The sequence below is a fragment of the Rhinopithecus roxellana genome, chromosome 5 (genome assembly GCF_007565055.1).
Source record: "Rhinopithecus roxellana isolate Shanxi Qingling chromosome 5, ASM756505v1, whole genome shotgun sequence".
Taxonomy (NCBI): domain Eukaryota; kingdom Metazoa; phylum Chordata; class Mammalia; order Primates; family Cercopithecidae; genus Rhinopithecus; species Rhinopithecus roxellana.
Window position 1 is genome coordinate 134,163,954 of NC_044553.1, and position 20,763 is coordinate 134,184,716.

The 20,763-nt window shown below is 41.0% G+C and overlaps 1 protein-coding gene across 3 annotated transcripts in view; it reads left to right on the forward strand.

The window, feature by feature from the left end:
- IFT43 (intraflagellar transport 43) overlaps positions 1 to 20,763 on the forward strand; it is a 106,813-nt gene that overhangs the window by 36,272 nt on the left and 49,778 nt on the right. For all 3 annotated transcript variants that reach the window (XR_750072.2, XM_010382688.1, XM_030929829.1), the window contains exon 3: positions 1,362 to 1,429. Coding sequence is in view for 2 of the 3 variants with exons in the window: in XM_010382688.1 (XP_010380990.1) it covers positions 1,362 to 1,429 (68 nt within the window). In the remaining variant the exon portion in view is untranslated. The remainder of the gene's footprint in view (positions 1 to 1,361; positions 1,430 to 20,763) is intronic.

Genomic DNA, 20,763 nt, shown 5'->3' on the forward strand with positions numbered 1-20,763 from the left:
GTTGGGGTCGGCCTCTTGAGTAGATTTTTAATCCACCCACCAATTTAGTTTATGTCTTCTAAGCAAGTCTTACTCTTATATCTTTATTTTATTACTTTTTGGTTTATAAAAGCAGAAGAAAAAAGGAAAATTAAAATTGCCTATAATGGAGTCCCCTGTCAGTCATGTACATATAACTCATTAACACTAGATAGTATATGTTGGTAATCATTTTAAAAAATGCATCAAAAGCATATACTTACTGTTTGGTAACATGTTTTTGAAAATTAAAATGTATCGAACTTTCCTATATCATTGGGTTTTTTTTTTTTATAACATGACTTTTTGTTATTTGCATAGTATTTTCATGTATATTTTACCATTTACTTAATTCCTTATTGCTAGCAATTTTGGTTGTTTCTAGCTATTCACTACTCAGAAATAACATTATATTCCTCTCTGATTTTTTTCTTGGGATCAATTTCTGGGATTAGAATTGCTAGATTAAAAAGTGTGAGCATTTTTCCATCAGTGACAGATTGGATTAAGAAAATGTGGCACATATGCACTATAAAATAATATGCAACCATAAAAAAAGGATGAGTTCGTGTCCTTTGTAGGGACATGGATGCAGCTGGAAACCACCATTCTCAGCAAACTATCGCAAGAACAGAAAACCAAATACTGCACGTTCTCACTTATAGGTGGGAATTGAACAATGAGATCACTTGGACACTTAAAGTATAATAAAGTATAGAACTTAAAGTATAATAAAATAAATAAATAAATATTTCCATGATTAAAAAAAAAGTATGAGCATTTTTAAGGTTTTCAATAAACATCACCAAATAGCCCTCCAGAAACGTGCCAATTTATAACTCACCAGAAGGGTATGAAGGAACCCAGATTTTCATAGTAAGTTAGAAAGGTCACTGTATTTTTATTCAGAAGGTAGGCTGAATATTGGTTGGTGTAGGTGAGATTACCCTCAGCCATTGTGGTGCTTAAACACAAATGTTGGTCGGGCACAGTGGGTCACGCCTGTAATACCAGCACTTTGGGAGGCCCAGGCGGGTGGATCACTTGAGGTCAGGAGTTTGAGACCAGCCTGGCCAACAGGGTGAAACCCTGTGTCTACTAAAAATACAAAAATTAGCTCTGTGTAGTGGTGCACGGCTATAATCCCAACTACTCGGGAGGCTGAGACAGGAGAGTTGCTTGAACCCAGGATGCAGAGGTTCCAGTGAGCTGAGGTCGCGCCACTGCACTGCAGCCTGGGTGACAGAGCGAGATTTCATCTCAAAAAATAGAAAATAAAAAATAAAATAAAATAAATGCAAATGTTGAGTGAATGTGTTCTTTTGACTTCTCTTTCCTTGTAGACTTCCTCTCCTAAATTACCTCGCTGCCGAGAGGGAGGCTGGGCAGGTGATTCCGTGAAGGCTTCGAAGTGAGTACCAGCAGCTCATAAGAGTAGGGGTGGGGGTGGACATGGCTGGGGGGACTTTGCTCCTGTGTTGTTTTATTTTTTACAATAACTTTATTGAGAAAAAATTTACATACCATACAATTCACCCACTTAAAATGTACAATTTAATCGTTCTTAATATATTCACAGAGTTGTGCAACCATTACCACAATCAATTTTACAACATTTTTATCACCTCCCCACCAAAAGAAACCCTGTATCTATTAGCAGCACTTCCCATGTCCCCCCAACCTCCCTAGATCTAGGTGGTTACCAGTCAACTTTCTCTCTCTCTGATTTGCGTATTCTGGACATTTCATGTAAGTAGAATCTATATTATGTGGTCCTTTATGGCTGGCTTCTCTCACTTGTCATAATGTTTTCAAAGTTTACTCGTGTTGTAACATTTTGTGTTCTTAATTTTCTAAACATAATGGAATTGCCTGTTGTAACTCCTGATGAACTCTGCGGTATGTCCTCCCCTGACATATATCTGTCATCATTCATAAAGGGAAACAATACAGATGTCCCATCACCCTGCCTAGTTGGTATCTTGTGTTTACTGTAAGCTGGCATGAATATTGATACCATAACCATAACTAACATTATCTCATCAGCCTCTCCATAGCTCCTGGAAAGGCTGGGAAACCTGATGTCACAGTGTATGTGGCAGCACTTTATAAACTGCATAGGGCTCACAGTGTGGGACTGTAGATGCATGCAGATGCCATTCTCTCTGAGCTGGATGATGTTGAGCAAGGTGTTAACCATGGCTGAGCCCCTGGATGGACACACTGATGTTCCCTACAGGGTGATTCAAAGATTAAAGGAAATTATATATGTAACAGGAATGTTGCTGTTGTGTTTAGCCCTCCCAGCCTTTCCACAGCTTAGACCAGAAGCTGATCCCTGTGGTTCCACATTGAGAGGCGGCAGAGTGTGGTGAGAGCCGCAGGTACTGGAGCCAGCTGCCTAGCTTTGAATCCTAACTATCTCATTTATTATCTAAGAGATCCCAAGCAATTAATTTAACATCTCTGGTCTCCATTTCTGCATCTCTACAATGGGGTTAAAAATAGTTCTTACTTGAAAGGATCATTGTGAGGATTAAATGAATTCATATGTGTAAAATATTTAGAAGAGAGAGAAGCATTTAGGAAGCACTTGTAGATGTTGGCTATTATGATGATGATGATGACTGTTTCTTATCCCCATTCTGTCCTCATAGATAGGCTTCGACCATATTCTTCTCACAGGCATTCTGGCAGGTGGTGATGTTTATGAGCTGCAGGAGCTTTGGGATCTTAATGGTGCCATAAATGCTTCATATGAAGGGTCTGTTTGGGAGAAGTAATTACAGATCAAGAAAAGCAATGGTTATTTTGAGTATCAGGAATCTTCTTTAATTGTGAACTACATTAAAGCCTTAAGCATAGGAATGTCAGCTTTCCAAACTGTAGTATCAGAAGTATTTTCTAAACCTTATGTTGGTAAGAATTAGCCAGGGGTGTTCAAGAGAGAGAATACAGTCACAGATTCTTAGTTTCTGTTTCTGGTTGGGCCAGTAAAACCCCTTCTTCATTCCTCTTTTCCACTTATCACTAGAGACAGAAACTAAAAACCATGGATTCAGGCTGCTAAAAGCCTAAAATAAAACAAAACAGAACAACAACAAAATAAAGCAGGTTGGACAAATTTGAGTTAGATATAATCAATGAATGATATTCCCTTGGATTTCTGCCAGCATCTGGGAATGCACATGACCTAGAGTAGAAATCTCTGCAAGATCTTCATCCATCCAGGATAAGCATCCACATCTCAGGGATGGTTTCAGAATTACCTTGTTTCAAATAAGGAGAAAGTGTTCCTCAAACTTCTTCCTACCACATACTCTCTCGCATTTCTTCCGTGCTCAAACTGGCAGAGTTTTCATGCTAAGGTGTGGTAATTATGTCATCTCTTGTTTTACTCGTAGGTAGCAACATCACAGTAAGGTTAAAACCATGGGTATCTGATTCAGACATACCAGGGTTTGAATTTAGGTTTCAGCATTTAACTGGCTGTGTAAACTTGGGGAAGTTACTTAACCCTGTAAAGTAGCAATAATAACACCTATTGCAAAGAATTGTTCTGAGGCTTGAACACACAGGAAGAGTACTCAGCATAAAGCTAGTACCTAGCTTGTGCTGCAATTAAGTTATGAATAACAACAGTGCATAAGGAGTAAAGTAATAAGGCAGGTCTCTCTACGTTTTATGGTTCTAAAACATAAAAGTGTTAGGTAACATGTGCTCTGTAAGTGGCATCTATAGTAGGATGGTGCTGGCTGCCACCTTCAGCCACATTTGTTAGCCTCTGTAGCTATCAGCACCTTCCAGATGCTTTAAACAGGCTTTGATTACAGTTAGTCTTTGTGATTCTTGAAGTTTGATTCATTGCTTAAATATAGTTAATCTAGGCCAGCCTGACAGAAAATATGGTAGTAAGACTGAGACATTTTGCTAGCCTTTACCTTTGGTCCCATTTTATGGACGAAGTAAGTGGAGTCATAGATGCCTGTAAGTCAGAAGGAGCAAGTGCTTAATGTCTTTTAGTTTAGTTCAGAGTCCAGTTCTAAAGACTGGATTACAAATCATTTCATTACTTAATCTCTTGCACTAAGTCTTAGATGAAAGATAAAAAAAAAAAATGTGCCAGTGGGATGGCCAGTTATCGAATTTAACTACTTAAGATATACACGGGAATAGTTTCTCAAAGAATAGTCATTATTCTAGTTTAGAATTTACTTGAGCAGTTGTTGCCTTCAAAATGGCACTATCTTGAAAGATCTCTATGAGAACTACAAACCACTGTTCAAAGAAGTCAGAGATGATGCAAACAAATGGAGAAACAGTCCATGCTTATGGATAGGAAGACTCAATATTGTTAAAATGACCATACTGGCAAAAGCAATTTATAGATTCAGTGCTATTTCTATTAAACTACCATTGACATTCTTCACAGAACTTTTCTAGAAAAAACTATTTTAAAATTTATATGGAACAAAAAAGGGCCCAAATAGCCAAGGCAATCCTAAGCAAACAAAAGCACAAACACCTGGAGGCATCACACTATGCAACTTCAAACTATACTACAGGGCTACAGTAACCAAAACAGCATGGTACTGTACAAAAAGAGACACATAGACCAATAGAACAGAATAGAGAACTCAGAAATAAGACTGCATACCTGCAACTATCTTCAACAAACCTGACAAAAAAAGCAATGGGGGAAGGATTCCTTATTCAATAAATGGTGTTGAGATAACTGGCTAGTCATATGCAGAAGATTGAAACTGGACCCTTTCTTTACACCATGTACAAAAATTAACTCAATATGCATAAAAGACTAAATGTAAAACCCAAAAATACAAAAACTCTGAAAGACAACCTAGGCAATACCATTCCGGACATAGGATCAGGCAAAGATTTCATGATGAAGACACCAAAAGCAATCACAACAAAATCAAAAATTGACAAATGATATCTGATTAAAGTAAAGCGCTTCTGCACAGCAAAGGAAACTGTCAACAGAGTGAGCAGACAACCTAGAGAATGGGAGAAACTTTTGCAAACTATGCATCTGACAAAAGTGTAGTATCTAGCATCTATAAGGAACTTAAATTCACAAGAAAAAAACCAACCCCATTAAAGGATGAATAAACACTTTCTAAAAGAAAGACATACATGCAGCCAACAAGCTCAACATCACTGATCATTAGAGAAATGCAAATCAAAACCACAATGAGATACCATCTCACACCAGTCAGAATGGCAGTTATTAAAAAGTCAAAAAAATATGGCCAGGCATGGTGGCTCACGCCTGTAATCCCAGCACTTTGGGAGGCCAAGGTGGGCAAATCACCTGAGGTCGGGAGTTTGAGACCAGCCTGACCAACAGGGAGAATCCCCCATCTCTACTAAAAATACAAAATTAGCTGGGCGTGGTGATGCATGCCTGTAATCCCAGCTACTCAGGAGGCTGAGGCAGGAGAATTGCTTGAACCTGGGAGGCAGAGGTTGCAGTGAGCCCGTATTGTGCCATTGCACTCCAGCCTGGGCAACCAGAGTGAAACTCAAATAATAAAAATAAAAATAAAAATAATAATAATAATAATAACAGATGCTGGTGAGGTTGCGGAGAAAAAGGAACGATTGCACAGTGTTGGCATGAGTGTAAATTAGTTCAGTCATTGTGGAAGACAGTGTGGTGATTCTTCAAAGACCTAGAGACAGAAATACCATTTGACCCAGCAATCCCATTACTGGGTATATACCCAAAATAATATATCATTTTATTATAAAGACACATGCATGTGTATGTTCATTGCAGCACTATTTGCAATAGCAAAGACATGGAATCAACCTTAATGCCCATCAATGGTAGACTGAATAAAGAAAATGTTGTACATATACATCATGGAATAGTATGTAGCCATAAAAAAGAACAAGATCATGTCCTTTGCAGGAACATGGATAGAGCTGCAGGCTACTATCCTTAGCAAACTAACGTAGGAACAGAAAATCAGACACTGTATGTTCTCACTTGTAAGTGGAAGCTAAATGATGAGAACACATGGACACATAGAGGAGAACAACACACACTGGGGCCTATTGAAAGGTGGAGGGTGGGAAATTGGAAAGGATCAGGAAAAATAACTACTGGGTACTACGCTTAATGCCATGGTGATGAAATAATTTGTACAACAAACCCCTGTGACACAAGTTTACCTATATAACAAACCTGCATATGTACCCCTGAACTTAAAAGTTAAATTAAAAAAATAAAATATCACTATTAAAAATATTTACTTCCTTTTTTTCCACCCTCTCCTCCCACTTTTTTCTCCCTCCCCATTCCCCAACATCCCCCTGTACACTCTTTTTCCTGAACCTGAAAGTAAGTTGTAGATGTCATGACATTTCACCCCTAAATACTTTAGCATGCATCTCTCAAGATTAATGACATTCTCTACAGTTTCACAGTATCACTCATACCTAAGACATTTCATAGCGGTTTAATAATATTTAATATATAGTTTATATTTCAATACCCCCCTTTGTTCCTCCAGATGTCTCTTATAACTCCAGGATCCAATCAGAGCTCAAATACTGCGTTTCATAGTTGTCTTTTTAGTCTCTCTTTATCTAAACTAGTCCTCACCCTTCCCCATTCCCCACCAAGACATTGACTTTTTTGAGGAACCCAGGCCGGTTGTGTTGTAGAATGTCTCACATTCTGGGTTTCTCTAATTGATTCTTCATGATAAGATTCAAGTTAAAGATTGTTGACCAGAACAGGTGATCACATGTCCTTCTTAGCTTATCAAATTAGGAGGCATGTGACATCAGCTGATCCCTTGGTTGGTGTTACTAAGTTTTATCACTTGGTCTAGGTGGTGATCTCTAGATCTCTCCATTGCAAAGATTCTTTTTTTCCTTTATCAATAATTAGTAATTGTTTGGGGTACCACTTTGAATCCTGTTCACCCACACCCTTTCACCCAGTTTTAGCATCCATTAATGATCCTTGCCAGAATCAGTTATTATATCGGGGATTGCAAAATGTTAACTTTCTAATTCTACCATTCTATATTAATTGCTTGGAGTTTTTTTATAAAGAAGAATTTCCTTTTCTCCTTTTTTCTTTTTCTATTGCTTTCTCTCTTTAAAATCATGGACTCATGGATTTAAAAAAAAAACTGTTTTATTTTAGATTCAGGAGATACATGTGCAGGTTTGTTACAAGGGTGTATTGTATGATGCTGAGGTTTGAGCCTCTATTGATCCTATCACTCAGATAGTGAACACAGTACCCAATAGGAAGCTTTTCAGTCCTCGCCCACAGCCCCTTTTGGAGTCCCCAGTGTCTGTTGTTCCCAGCTCTATGTTTGTATGTGCCCAGGATTTAGCTCCTACTTATAAGTGAGACCTCCAATATTTGGTTTTCTGTTTCTGCATTTGTCTGTTTAGGATAATGGCCTCCAGCTGTATCCATAGTGCTGCAAAGGATGTAATTTCATTCTTTTAAATGGTTACATAGTATTCTATGTGATATATATATATATATCACATTTTCTTTATCCAGTCCACCAGTGATGGACACCTAGGTTGATTCCATGTCTTTCCTGTTGTGAACTGTGCTGCGATGAATATATGTTTGCATGTGTCTTTTTGATAGAATGATTTATTTTCCTTTGGGTATGTATATACCACCCAGTAATGGGATTGCTGGGTCAAATGGTAGTTCTATTGTTAGTTCTTTGAGAAATCTCCAGACTGCTTTCTACAGTGGCTAAACTAATTTACATTCCCACCAACAGTGTGTAAGCATTCCTTTTTCTCAGAAGCCTCACCAACATCTGTTATTTTTTGACTTTTTTAACAATAGCCATTCTGACAGGTTTGAGATGGTATCTCATTGTGGCTTCAATTTGCATTTCTCTGATAGTGATGTTAAGCATTTATTCATATGTTTGTTGGCTGCGTGTATGTCTTCTTCTGAGAAGTATCTGTTCATGGCCTTTGCCCACTTTTTAATGGGGTTATTTGTTTTTTCCTTGTTGATTTGTTTAAGTTCCTATTCTGGATATTAATCCTTTGTCAGATGCATAGTTGGCAAAGATGTTCTCCCATTCTGTAGGTTGTTTGTTTACCCTGTTGATAGTTTCTCTTGCTGTGCAGAAACTCGTTAATTTAATTAGATCCCACTTGCCCGTTTTTCCTTTTGTCACAGTTGCTTTTGAGGACTTGGTCATAAATTCTTTGTCAAAGCTGACATCCAGAAGGATATTTCCTAAGCTTTCTTCTAGGATTTTTATAGTTTTGAAGTCTTACACTTAAGTCTTGGATCCATCTTGAGCTAATTTTTCTTATATAGTGATAAGAAAGGGTCCAGTTTCATTCTTTTACATATGGTTAGCTAGTTTTCCCAGCGCCATTTATTTAATAGGATGTCCTTTCCCTGTTGCTTATTTTTGTCAACTGTGCCACAGATTGGTTGGTTGAAGGTATGCTGTTCTAGTTCTAGGTTTTCTGCTCTGTTCCATTGGCCTATGTGTCTATTTTTGTACTTTTTAAATTATTTATTTATTTATTTTTGAGACAGGATCTTTCTCTTTCTCTGTTGCCCAGGCTGGAGTGCAATGGTGCAATCATAGTTCACTGTAACCTCAGCCTCCTGGGCTCAAGTGATTCTCCTGCTTCAGCCTCCCCAGTAGCTAGGAGTGCAGGCATGTACCACAATGCCTGGCTAATTTTTTTAAATTCTTATTTTTGTAGAACTGTGGTCTCACTGTGTTGCCAAGGCTGGTCTCAAACTCCTGGCAGTCCTCCTACTTTGGCCTCCCAAAGTGCTGAGATTATAGCCATGAACTACTGCACCCAACTGGACTCATGGATTTGTATTGTTCATTGTGTTATAACTCATTTCCATCATCACTTTTTTTTTTTTTTCTATAATACTTATGTTTATTAGTGCTCAGATTGTCCCATGTTTGGCCAGGGAGAACTTCAGGATGGCTCTTATGCCTTTGTGCTGTATTAGTATTTGAGTAAGTGCTTGCTTTTCAATGCAGCAAGATATTCCAGAATAATTTTGTATTTTCCAGATTCAGTCCAGGAGTCAGCTGCTTCTCCAAGGAGGCCTGGGTCCTTTTGGTGGAGAATAGTTATAGAATTCAAGATCTATGGGCACACTGCATTGCTATTGGATATCTTTGCTTCTAGGCTCTTTTAGTAGCTAGAACTAGTAAACACATTTTTAAAAATACGCTCTATCCTGTAACACACATAAAATAGTTTTACAGTTACTATACTAATGTCATTATCAAAAACAAACTCCTAAGTAAAGCTCAAGATTTCTTGTGGTTCTTTTTGTCCTTAGAATATAGCACACTAGGCCGGGTGCGGTGGCTCACGCCTGTAATCCCAGCACTTTGGGAGGCCGAGGCGGGAAGATCACGAGGTCAGGAGATCGAGACCATCCTGGCTAATAAGGTGAAACCCCGTCTTTACTAAAAATACAATAGCCCGGTGGTGGGCGCCTGTAGTCCCAGCTACTCAGGAGGCTGAGGCAAGAGAACGGCATGAACCCGGGAGGCGGAGCTTGCAGTGAGCCGAGATTGCGCCACTGCACTCCAGCCTGGGCAACAGAGCGAGACTCCATCTCAAAAAAAAAAAAAAAGAATATATCACACTAAGGTTCAGGATACTGTTTTCAGAAGTTATTTGAATTATTTCTCATATAGGTTAAGGTATCAATTTAATACACAATTACATTCACTTGTTTCTGTGTTCAATTTTAAGGTTTTTGAAAATCCTTTTTATTTAATTTACTCTTGAATATGTAGAACATTTACACCAATGAAAAGTTAAAATTGTACAGAAAGATATACTCAGTGATGTCTCACTCCCATCCTTATCATCCCCTCCACCTCATTCCCGTCCATCCCTTATAGGTAGTTTCTTTATTAGTTTCTGGTTTATCTTTCCTATACTTCTTTTTGGAAAAGTAAACATACATATATATAATTATATATACATATATAAACATTATATAATTTAATAATATACATATATAAATTATGGTCTGTTTTTGGATGCGTTATTCTGTGCTAGTGGTCTCTCTATTCCTATGCTATTATGTACCAAACTGTTTTCCATAGACCATAACAGTCATTTTTAGTGTTAAGAAAAACAAGAAGGTGATACAGAAATGCTGGTCTCATCTATTAATGTGAATGGGAGGAGCTTTGTTTTCCTAAATTATTAGGGGATTTTAGTACTTGTCATATCTGGAATTTATTTTGAAATAAGAAAATAAGACAAATCCTGTCTGCTTCTTAGAGAACAAAAGATTATCACAAGTATTCATTCCTCAGTGAAAATATTAAAGATTTTTCCAGATCAAATCCATTTCCTCTTGGAGAGAGAAGCTTTTCCTTGTCACGTATTACTTTCCAAGGTATTCACTTGCTTGACTTTTCAGTCTGTGGCCTGGTTCTGACCCCTCGAAATGTTGGAGTGCCCCGGGCTCTTCTCTAACCTCCTCTCTTCTCTGTCAACACTCACTTTCTGCATGATCTCAACCCGGTCTCAGGTTTGACTCTCGTCTATGCAGTGATGACTCCAGAATTTATATTTCCAGCCCAGTTCTCCTTCTGGACAGCCATTTGCCTGCTTGATGTTTTCAACGGGAATATGCAACACAAACCTGACACATCCAAATTAGTCTTCTTAATTTCAACCCCTTCTACCCCCTCCCCTAATTGTGCCTCCAAAGTCTTCCCTAGATCTCGGTAAGTGCTGACTCTATCTTCCTAATTGCTCAGATTGTAAACTTTGGAATTATCCTGGCCTCCTCTCTTTATATCACCCTATTCAGTCTGCCAGCAAACCCTGTTAAGTCTACTGTTGGAATACATCTGTTATCTGAACTGCCAGCCCCTGACTGCAGCCATCATTTCTTGCACTGGCTCAAGTGAGAACTTCCTGACGAGGCTCCCTTTGTGTTATCTCTGCATAACCAGAGTGACTCTTTCAAAACATAGGTGCAAACCTTTTACTTGCATACTCAGAACCCTGCAGTAGCATGCCACCCAGTCAAAGTCCTTACCCAAAGTCCTTACCATGGCTTACAAGGTCCTACCTGACCTCACTTTACATAAAGTAGCACCCCTCATCGCTCTGTGGTCCCCATAGCCTGCTTTATTTACTGCTACCTGACATATCCACATGCATGCATACATAATCTCTTTTTCTATCTGCTGCAATGTGAGCTCCACGAGAGGAGACACACTCTCTTATTTACATGCCCCCAGTCTTTTGCACAGTGCCTAGTCCATAATAAGCATTTGGTGACTATTTATTCAACATATGAATGATCAGATCAGTATTTTTTTAATTAATTATTTTTTATTATACTTTAAGTTCTAGGGTACACGTATACACCATAGAATACTATGTAGTCATAAAAAGGGATGAGTTCATGTCCTTTGTAGGTACATGGATGCAGCTGGAAACCATCATTCTTAGTAAACTATTGCAAGAACAGAAAACCAAACGCTGCATGTTCTCACTCATAGGTGGGAATTGAACAGTGAGAACACTGCGACACAGGAAGGGGAACATCACACACCGGGGCCTGTTGTGGGGTAGGGGGAGGAGGGGAGGGATAGCATTAGCAGATCAGTATTTTTAAATGGTCACTTTGCTTTCAGTGTGGAAGGTGGAGAGCTGAAAGGCTGGAAGACCTGTTGGGAAGTATGAATCTGCATGAAAGATAAGAGCCTAAACTAGGGCTGTGGTGTGAGGATGGAAAGGAAAGACGATGTGGAGACATTTTGGAGGTAGAGTTAATAGAAATGCCAGTGGTTGGATGTGGGGCAGAGGGAGGAGGTGAAGGTCACTGCAAGGAGCCCCACTTAGGTGTCTGGTTGGGTAATGGTGCTGTAAGCGAGGGAAGGCAGGAGAGACCTGATTTAGGAGCTGATGGTGGGACATGTGGGTAATTTCCGCAGCTCAGGCGTCCACAAGGGAGGTCAAAAAACAGATGCGCTTTGAGTCATCTACAAAAACAGGAGAAGACAAGGACAGATCCTTGGATTTGGCTGTTTGGAGGTTACAAGGGGCCTTTGAGAAAGTGGTTACAGTGATTTGCTTTGGAGCCCGAGCCAGATTGCAGTAGATTGAAGAGGAAATGGGACATGAGGAACTGGCCAGTAACATAGGATACTATGAAAAAAGGAAAAGGATGGAACAGTATTTGGAAGAAGAGTCTAGATTAAGAATCATGTCTGTAATATTTGAGGAAAGAGTAATTAGAAATTAAGTAAGGGGTTAATTGATGTGGCAGGATCTTGGAGGGATAGGATAAGACCTTCCAGAAGAGATTGATTGACCTTGGACAGGAGGAGGGAAGGTGGATAGTTTTTCTCCAAAACAGACGGAGCTTGGAAAGGATGGGTAAGTTATTGAGGATGGTTGAGGGGAATGGGGAATTTAGAGAATTTCCTTTTGGTTTGGCTTCTCTTTTTTTCCCGTTTTTCAAAGTGGGAAGACAGACTGACTGTTGAGCTTGTTGAGGCAAAGGAGAGTGGCATCTTGAAGTAGAACAGTTTTAAAACAGAAAAAGAGGCTGACAAGAGGTAAGAGAGGCATCTTTTGAGCTGCTTTGAGGACCTACCTCATTAAGGTTGGAAACATGAGCTCCTACTATTTGCTGGGGATACTGTAGTGAGTACCAGAGTGGAAGATATACTTCCTGTCCTGCAAGAGCTCGAATTCTAATTTAGGAGACATTTTCACCCACAAAAATCAGGAATGGCAAAAGGAGCATATTGGCAGAAGGTGCACATTGTAAGTGAGGAACAAATGAATGAGTAACACTGGTGATGTGACATCAGAAGAGAGAGTAATCATTATGGTCAGGGAGTGTCTTACAGAGGAGATAGGAGTCAAGCTGGATGAATTTTGATGGTCAGAACAGGATCATGAAGAAGGCATTTTGGCTTAAGATTTGGTATTGTGGGAGTGATAGTAACTTTATTGTCAGTCTAGTTACAGCAGAGGATTGATCCCGGAAAATAGCATATTCACCTGAAATTCTTTTTGGATGATAATAACAATGGCACTGTGCTAGTTACTTGTCTTAATTTGGCTGCTATAACAAGTTACCATATACGGGGAGGTTTAAACAACAAACATTTATTTCTCATGATTCTGGAGGCTGGAAATCTGAGATCAGGGTGCCATCATGGTTGGGTTCTTGGTGAGAGTCGTTTTCCTAGTTATGTCCTTAAGTGTCTTTCCTTGGTATGTGCACATAAAGAGTGAGATTTTATGTTTCTTTCTCGTCCCCATCATGAGGGCTTCAACCTCATAATCTCATCTAAACCTAATCAGCTCTGAAAGTCCCACCTCCAAACACCATCACATTGGGGATTAGGATTTCAACATAAGAATTTTGGGGAGACACAAATATTCAGTCAATGGCAGCACCTTATATGTGCATTACACCAACTCTGTTGGGTAGATTCTGTTCAATAAGGTAGGTATCCCTGTGCAAAGAAGGTAGGAGGAAAGTGTCACCAGTGAGAAGTAAAAGGGCCGTTTGTGAATCTGATTGAGGAGCTCATAGCTAAGGAATACGAGTTTCTGGGATACCTTGGCTTTATTTGCATAACACTGCCCAGGATAGAGAGCAGAACATGTATCAGCCACCTCACTGGTTAGAGATGTTGGGTGCCAGGGCTCAATTGCTCGTCCCTGAGCCACAGAGAGGGCTAAGTTCAGGAATGGCGTGGGGCCTGGGATCACTACCAGTCCCTTCCCCTTGTCATCAGAGTCGTAGCTACACCAGAGACTCCGTCTTGGAGCTGTCCTTGGCTCTGAAGTTGCCCGAGGTGGGACACTTACGGTGGGTCACTGACTTGGCCATGGGGAATGGAGCTGAAGAGAGAAAGCCAGCTTGGTAAAGAGAAGGAAAGGTAGTTTGATTAAGTTTTGTCTCAAAGTGTCTGTTTTTGGGTTTGTCCCTGCATTGATCTGCAAGGGAATGAGGCAAGTAATGGCCCCTCAGGGACTTTCAGGACTTTGCTCTCAATGTCAGCCGTCATTTTCAATAACCCTCTCCCTCCCAGCCATTAATTTTGGCCCAGGATCATGGGGACTTGTCCATCTATCACTCCTAATTGACACTAAATGATCTGTCAGTTTATTGATGAACGGCAGGAGTGGAATTGTCACAATATATTTTACTTTCTAACAACTCCTCCTGACAATTTTACCTTGTCCATCTCACTCTCCTCACATAAATCTCCATTGGCCGCTCATTCCTTCTCATGGGCTGTTCTGGTGCCAGCCACTTCCACACCATCTGCACGCATCAAGGACATCAAGATGGCGGTAGAACTGCTGTGTGCTGGTCCCGAGGTTATCCCCCTTCCCTCCTCCTTCTCTCTTTCTCTCTCTCTCTCTTTTTTTAATGGCATAGATGTTCCAAGAATACTAAAGGGCTTCTGTCCTCTCCCTCTATGTCATTGCCATACCAGAATCTTTTTGCCTCCCTTTAGCAGCAAATAGTTAACTCCTATTAGGCTAAAAAGTGTGAAAAGCAAAAACTCATGGAGCCAGAGGGCTCCTAGATCTGTAAGCACAGTTACAAACATATGTTCTATCCTCTTAAACCAGCTCTGTTATAGGCTGTCCATCCCCATAGAAGTCAATTTCCCAGAAAGGTGTCACAGAGAGAAGGTTAGCTGGAGCTGCCCAGCTGGTGTGCCATATGCTGCACTATGGGTGCTGGTGTGCCATGATGTGGGCACTCCCTGCCTGTGGTGTAGACCTAGCCAAGGCCCTTAGGCTGGTCACCTGTGGCCACGAGAAGTCTCCATCCATCCACCCCAGTTAGCCATTGACGTGTTATTTTTAACTGTTTCATGTCTTGAAAAAGCCAGGGAAGTACTATGTCAGACGTATATAAGGGCACACAGTTATTTAGTCTCAAGAAGATATACCTATGGATGTGAACATGCTTTATCCTGTACGAGGCCAAGGATGAGTAGAAAAGCTTAACAATATGTAAATAATGCAATTGATTCCCTCCCTCATACCTTTCCTGCTGCTGCTGGAGATCATTTTTATTAAAGGACTGTTTTGGTTTATTAACCATCATGACATTAGCATACATATCAAAATTAATAATTCCTTAATGTCATCTGATATCCACATCATGTTGAGTTACTTCCATTGTCTCAAAAATGTGTTTTATAGGTGGATTGTAAAAAGGACAAATCAAGGTCCATATATTGTATTTAGTCTCCCTTCCTTCCTTCCTTCCTTCCTTCCTTCCTTCCTTCCTTCCTTCCTTCCTTCCTTCCTTCCTTTTTTTTTCATTTGTTTGTTCATTCCTTGGTTCTTCTGTTCTTTCGTTCGTTCGTTCTTTCTTTCTTTTTTTTTTTTTTGATGGAGTCTCACTCTGTTGCCAGCCTGGAATGCAGTGGTGCAACCTCGGCTCACTGCAGTCTCCGCCTCCCAGGTTCAAGCAGTTCTCCCACCTCAGCCTCCCAAGTAGCTGAGACTACAGGTACGTGCCACCACACCTGGCTAATTTTTGTATTTTTAGTAGAGACAGGGTTTTGCCATGTTGGCCAAGCTGATCTTGAACTCCTGACCTCAGGTGATCCTCCTATCTTGGCCTCCCAAAGTGCTGGGATTACAGGCGTGAGCCACCGTGCCTGGCCTAATTGTTATATTGCTATAGTCTCTCTTTTATTCTGCAACAATCACCACCCCCCCCCAATTTTTTTCCCAACGCCATTGATCCTCTCTTCCTCCCTCCCTCCCTCCCTTCCTTCCTTCCCTCCTTCCTTCCCTCCCTCCTTCTTTTTTGGAAACAGGGTCTTGCTCTGTTGCTCAGGCTAGAGAGTGCAGTGGCATGATCATAGCTCACTGCAACCTTGAACTCCTAGGCTCGAGTGATCCTCCTGCCTCAGCATTAGCTGGGATTAGCTGGGACAGGTGCATGCCACCATGCCTGGCTAAATTTTTAAAAATTTTTTGTAGAGACAAGGTCTTGCTGTGTTGCCCAGGTGGCCATGATGATTTCCTTTTTTAAAGAAGCTTGTCCTGTAGACTTTCCCACATTCTGGATTTGGTCTGTTGCTTCCTAGTCACAGTGTTTAACTTGTCTCTTTGTCTCTCATGTTCCCTGTTAAACTGATATTTGGGTGTAGCTCTAACTGGGAGTTCCATTTAGGCCCAGTTTTGGCAGGAATACTTTGTAGGTGATGCCATGTACATCCCACTGTATTGCCTTGAAGGCACAGGTATGAGAAGGCACAGGTGTCTGGTCATTCCACTTTCAGCCTGTGATTGACCAGTGGGGGAAGGGCTGTGTGAGTCTCCATTTTAGAGCCCTCATCAGACTCCCCTCTCAAGATTGTAGCATCCATTGATGATAGTTGCTAGAGTCATAATTTCATTAAAGGTTGTCAAGTGATGACTGTCTAATTTCCATTTATTAACAGAAATTCTTCTGTAATGAAGTCTCACCAGCTACTTGGCTGCTTGGAATACATTTTATACTTATAACCCTACCTTTTTGTCTTAGTATTTTTATTTTAAAAAATTTCAAACCTATAGAAAAGTTGCAGTAGTAGTATAGCAAACCCCCATGCACACTTTTACCTTGAACAACCAGTTGTTAATATTTGCCTAAATGTGACTTTTCCCTCATTCTCTGTTTTTTAAAAGTCTTTTTTTATTGAACTAAGAGCTGCAGCTCCCTTTGCATTTGCATTACTATTAATAGTAACAAGCAAGTAGTTACTATGCAAGAGATGTTTGTCTATTTTGTTTGCATCTGGGTCTATAGGGCTTGGTACACATAGGTGCTCTGTACATATTTGATCAATGAGTAAATTTGGGGCATTTCTTACAGAGCTCTGATAATTGAAAAGGGTGTCCCTGTTATGACCAGGAAGCTCTGATTTCCAGTAAAGTAAAAGGACTTAATCCTTGACCTTCAGATTTTCATCGGTAAACAGTTTTGCTCATTTGGTTTTCAAGAAACACAAAACAAAATTGGAAGTATTGGGAATTGATTTTTCCCTTGCTACCCTCAGCCACAAAGAACCCAGAATCAGTATGGCATGACCAGAGTCCTGGGCGACGTGGGTGAACAGTTGTTGGGTTCTTAACTAAGTCAGGTACCAGAAACGAGTGTTCAACAATGGGTAAAATCAGATGGGGCTGTTGCATGTGAGATGGTTGAGAAGGGAAGGTCTTAGGGAGCTAATTGTGCTCCCATTTCCAGTGGCTGTGCCTAGAGTTTAGGGGCTATGTCCCTATTTCTGTGGTTTTGGGAGATGCTTGTGTGAACTCTCTGCTTGGATCTCTGTCTCAATTTCACCGTCATGCATTTTGCTCTGCATAGATGCTTTTCTTTCACGTGCCTTTCGAGATATGGTCAGTTTAGAAAGGATGGCTTTAGGACCATGCAACATCACATCTTTTTAATGTACATCTTAGATTTGTTTATTCTAGGTAGGCTCCCCAAAGTGTAATTTTTTGCTTTGCTCTCAGAGCCTGGACGGAAAGATGATAGAGGAGGAGCTAGGTAAGTTTTTATTTTCATGAGCTTAGATAATCCACAGTTATTTTGAAAAATTGGGATTAAGTTGCATTATTACAGGAAATCTTAGATGTTCAGCAAGATATGATGAGATGAACAACCCCCAGACTGTGTACATCGAAATAACTAGTGAAAAATAAGTATCCTCGTTGAAGTAGGGAAAAAGTGTGAGATGTGTCACACTCATTCTATCCTTAGGCCTTTCCTGTCTTCACACATTTGTGTTATTTTGGTAGGTTTCCTTTGTTCTGGTAGCTGGCGGGTGGAGAGGAATGAGCATAATGGATGGGTCATGGTGGAACAGCTCATCTGTGGAGCATGTTCCCTGTTAAACTGATAGTTAGACCTCGCTCTAACTGGTAGTTCCATTCGGGCCCGGTGTCCTTTCCTACTCAGCCCCTGAAGTGTGTACAGTGAGGTGGGTACTTCCTGAAAGTCACTATTCGTGGGCACAGATGTAAAGGTAAGCATTTGTTCGTTCTGTGGACCCTTGTCCAACACAGGCACCCAGGTCTGATGTTAGACACAACCCCTTTTTGTAATGGTATATTGCTTTTTTTTTTTTTGAGACAGAGTCTCACTCTGTTGCCCAGGTTGGAGGGTGGGGATGCAATCATAGTTCATTGTAACCTCAAACTCCTGGGCTCAAGCTGTCCTCCTGCCTCAGCCTCCTCAGTAGCTGGGACTACAGGTACTCCTGAGTAGTTGGGACTACAGGCATGCGCCACCACACTCACCATATTTTTACATTTTTTGTAGAGATAAAGTCTTGCTATGTCACTGAGGCTGGTTTTGAACCCCTGATCTCATGCAATCCTCTTGCCTTGGCCTCCCAAAGTGCCAGGATTACAGGGGTGAGTCATTGTGCCTGGCCTGCCTTTTTGTGGAGTGAAGTGTCTTTGACCTTAAAGCTCAAATGTAACTAAGTTGAGAAAGGTGGATCATTTCAAGAGGGCTGGAAGAGAGAGAAAGGGAGTGGGATGTGGAGACAGTACATATTTTTAGATTTTAGCCTTTGTATAACATCATGTCTTCTTTTGAGACATTAGAAGTCCTGGTGAATTTTATTTATTTATTTTTAAAATAAAAAGAAACATAGTATAGAATTCAAAAGATATGAAAGAGTGGGATATGAAACCTGAGTCTTTCTCTCCCTTCCTGACTTTCTTAGGCACCCAGTTTCCTCTCCTGGAGGCAACCACTTTTAACCAGTTTTTTTTCGTGTTTCTCTCCAAAGGTACTCTGTGCAGGTTAATATATTCTCCTCACCCACCTACAGACACAAATGGGAACATATACATTCTGCACTTTTAAAAAAAGTCTCTAACAATATTTATTGCTGATCTTTCTGAATCTCAGTACAGAGTAGAAGAGCTTCTTTTCTTTTTTAGAAACAGGGTCTCACTCTGTCACCCAGGCTGGAATGAAGTGGCGTGATCATGGCTCACTGCAGCCTTGACCTCCCAACCTCAAGAAATCCTCCCATTTCAGCTCTTGAGTAGCTGAGACTGCAGATGTGTACTACCACACCCAGCTAATTTTTTATTTTTTTGTGGAGACAGGGTCTCACTATGTTGCCCAGGCTGTTTTTGAACTCCTGGGCTCAAGCCATCCTCTCACCTTGGCCTCCCAAAGTGCTGGGATTATAGTGTGAGTCACTGTACCTATACCTGGCTGAACAGCCTTATTTTTTTTTTTTTTTTTTTTTTCTGAGACGGAGTCTCGCTCTGTCACCCAGGCTGGAGTGCAGTGGCGCGATTTCCTCTCACTGCAAGCTCCGCCTCCCGGGTTCACACCATTCTTCTGCCTCAGCCTCCCAAGTAGCTGGGACTATAGGTGCCTGCCACCATGCCCGGCTAATTTTTTGTATTTTTAGTAGAGATGGGGTTTCACCATGTTAGCCAGGATGGTCTCTATCTCCTGACCTCGTGATCCGCCCACCTTGGCCTCCCAAAGTGCTGGGATTACAAGCGTGAGCCACCGCACCTGGCCTAACAGCCTTATTTTTAAGGGCTACAGAGTACTCCAGAATTTCCTGTTTCAATGAAAGTAATGATAGGCAGGTAATACATGTGATATCTTCCCAGACTGAAGAACCAGACTTTTGTTGTTTATTCATGTGATAGGCATAATATCACCCTTGGAAAGTATTGTGAAGGCTTTAGATATGGTACACATAGATCCCATAGGCTAGGGAAGAGGTATGAAGGTGCATCAGCCTTTTACTCATTGAGGATTTGGGTGAGCACTTTCATGCACTTCTACTTGCGTTGATATAGTGACATTTGGCACAGAGCAAGCAGAGATGTTCTAGGTTATGTTCATTGCAGTTTAAGGCCTCGGATGGCTAGTGACTAGTGTCACAAAGCGCATTTACTTAGGCAGATGACTAAGCATGAAATCACTGGACTCTTGCACTTCTGTCGAGTGCTTCCCATTCAAAGGGGACAGTAGTGTGTCCCCACAAGCCCTGCTGCAGCAGCATTTGGATACTTCGCTTCCCACTCTGAAAAGCGGAGCAATCTTCCTGACAAGTGACCCCAGTCAGTTCTCTCCCTGGAGCAGAGGGGAGCACCCGATGCCCTAGGGAGGTGGCTGGAGAACAGGCGGGGACTCGAGATGAACTTGCTGCCTGTGCATGTGTGCCAGGGAAAGGACAGCTGAGACCCTGAGGCCACACATTGTACAAAGGCTGTACCTCTAAGGGCCCGAGTCAGCAGAACTGTTTCCCAACTGCCTGTGGGCTGGCCTTGCAGGGAAGTTTGCCAAAAGATGGCCAGGTGCAGGCACAAGGCTTACCTCCCTGAGAGTCTGCTCCCAGCTTCCTCTCTGGCCTTCAGCTTTTCTTAAGTGAAGCTACCTTTGACCTTTGTTGTAATTAAAACGAAGAGTGGTTCTAGAATGGGTTCTCAGGATGTCCTGTGAAGGCTTTGACTTTTGGCCCTTTACAGTTTCTAGTTTTGTAGAAATGAAAATGCTCTTGCGACTAGAGCAGGTCAGTTATTGGAGCCAAGAGTAGTATTGTAAAGTTGGAGGGTCTTAGAGGGTCAGGAAAGAAATGAGTGGTCCACGGAAGTGTCCCTTAAATGGTAACAGCCAAAAGCACAGTCACCTGTGGAATATTCCTTTGATTTTCTGGACTG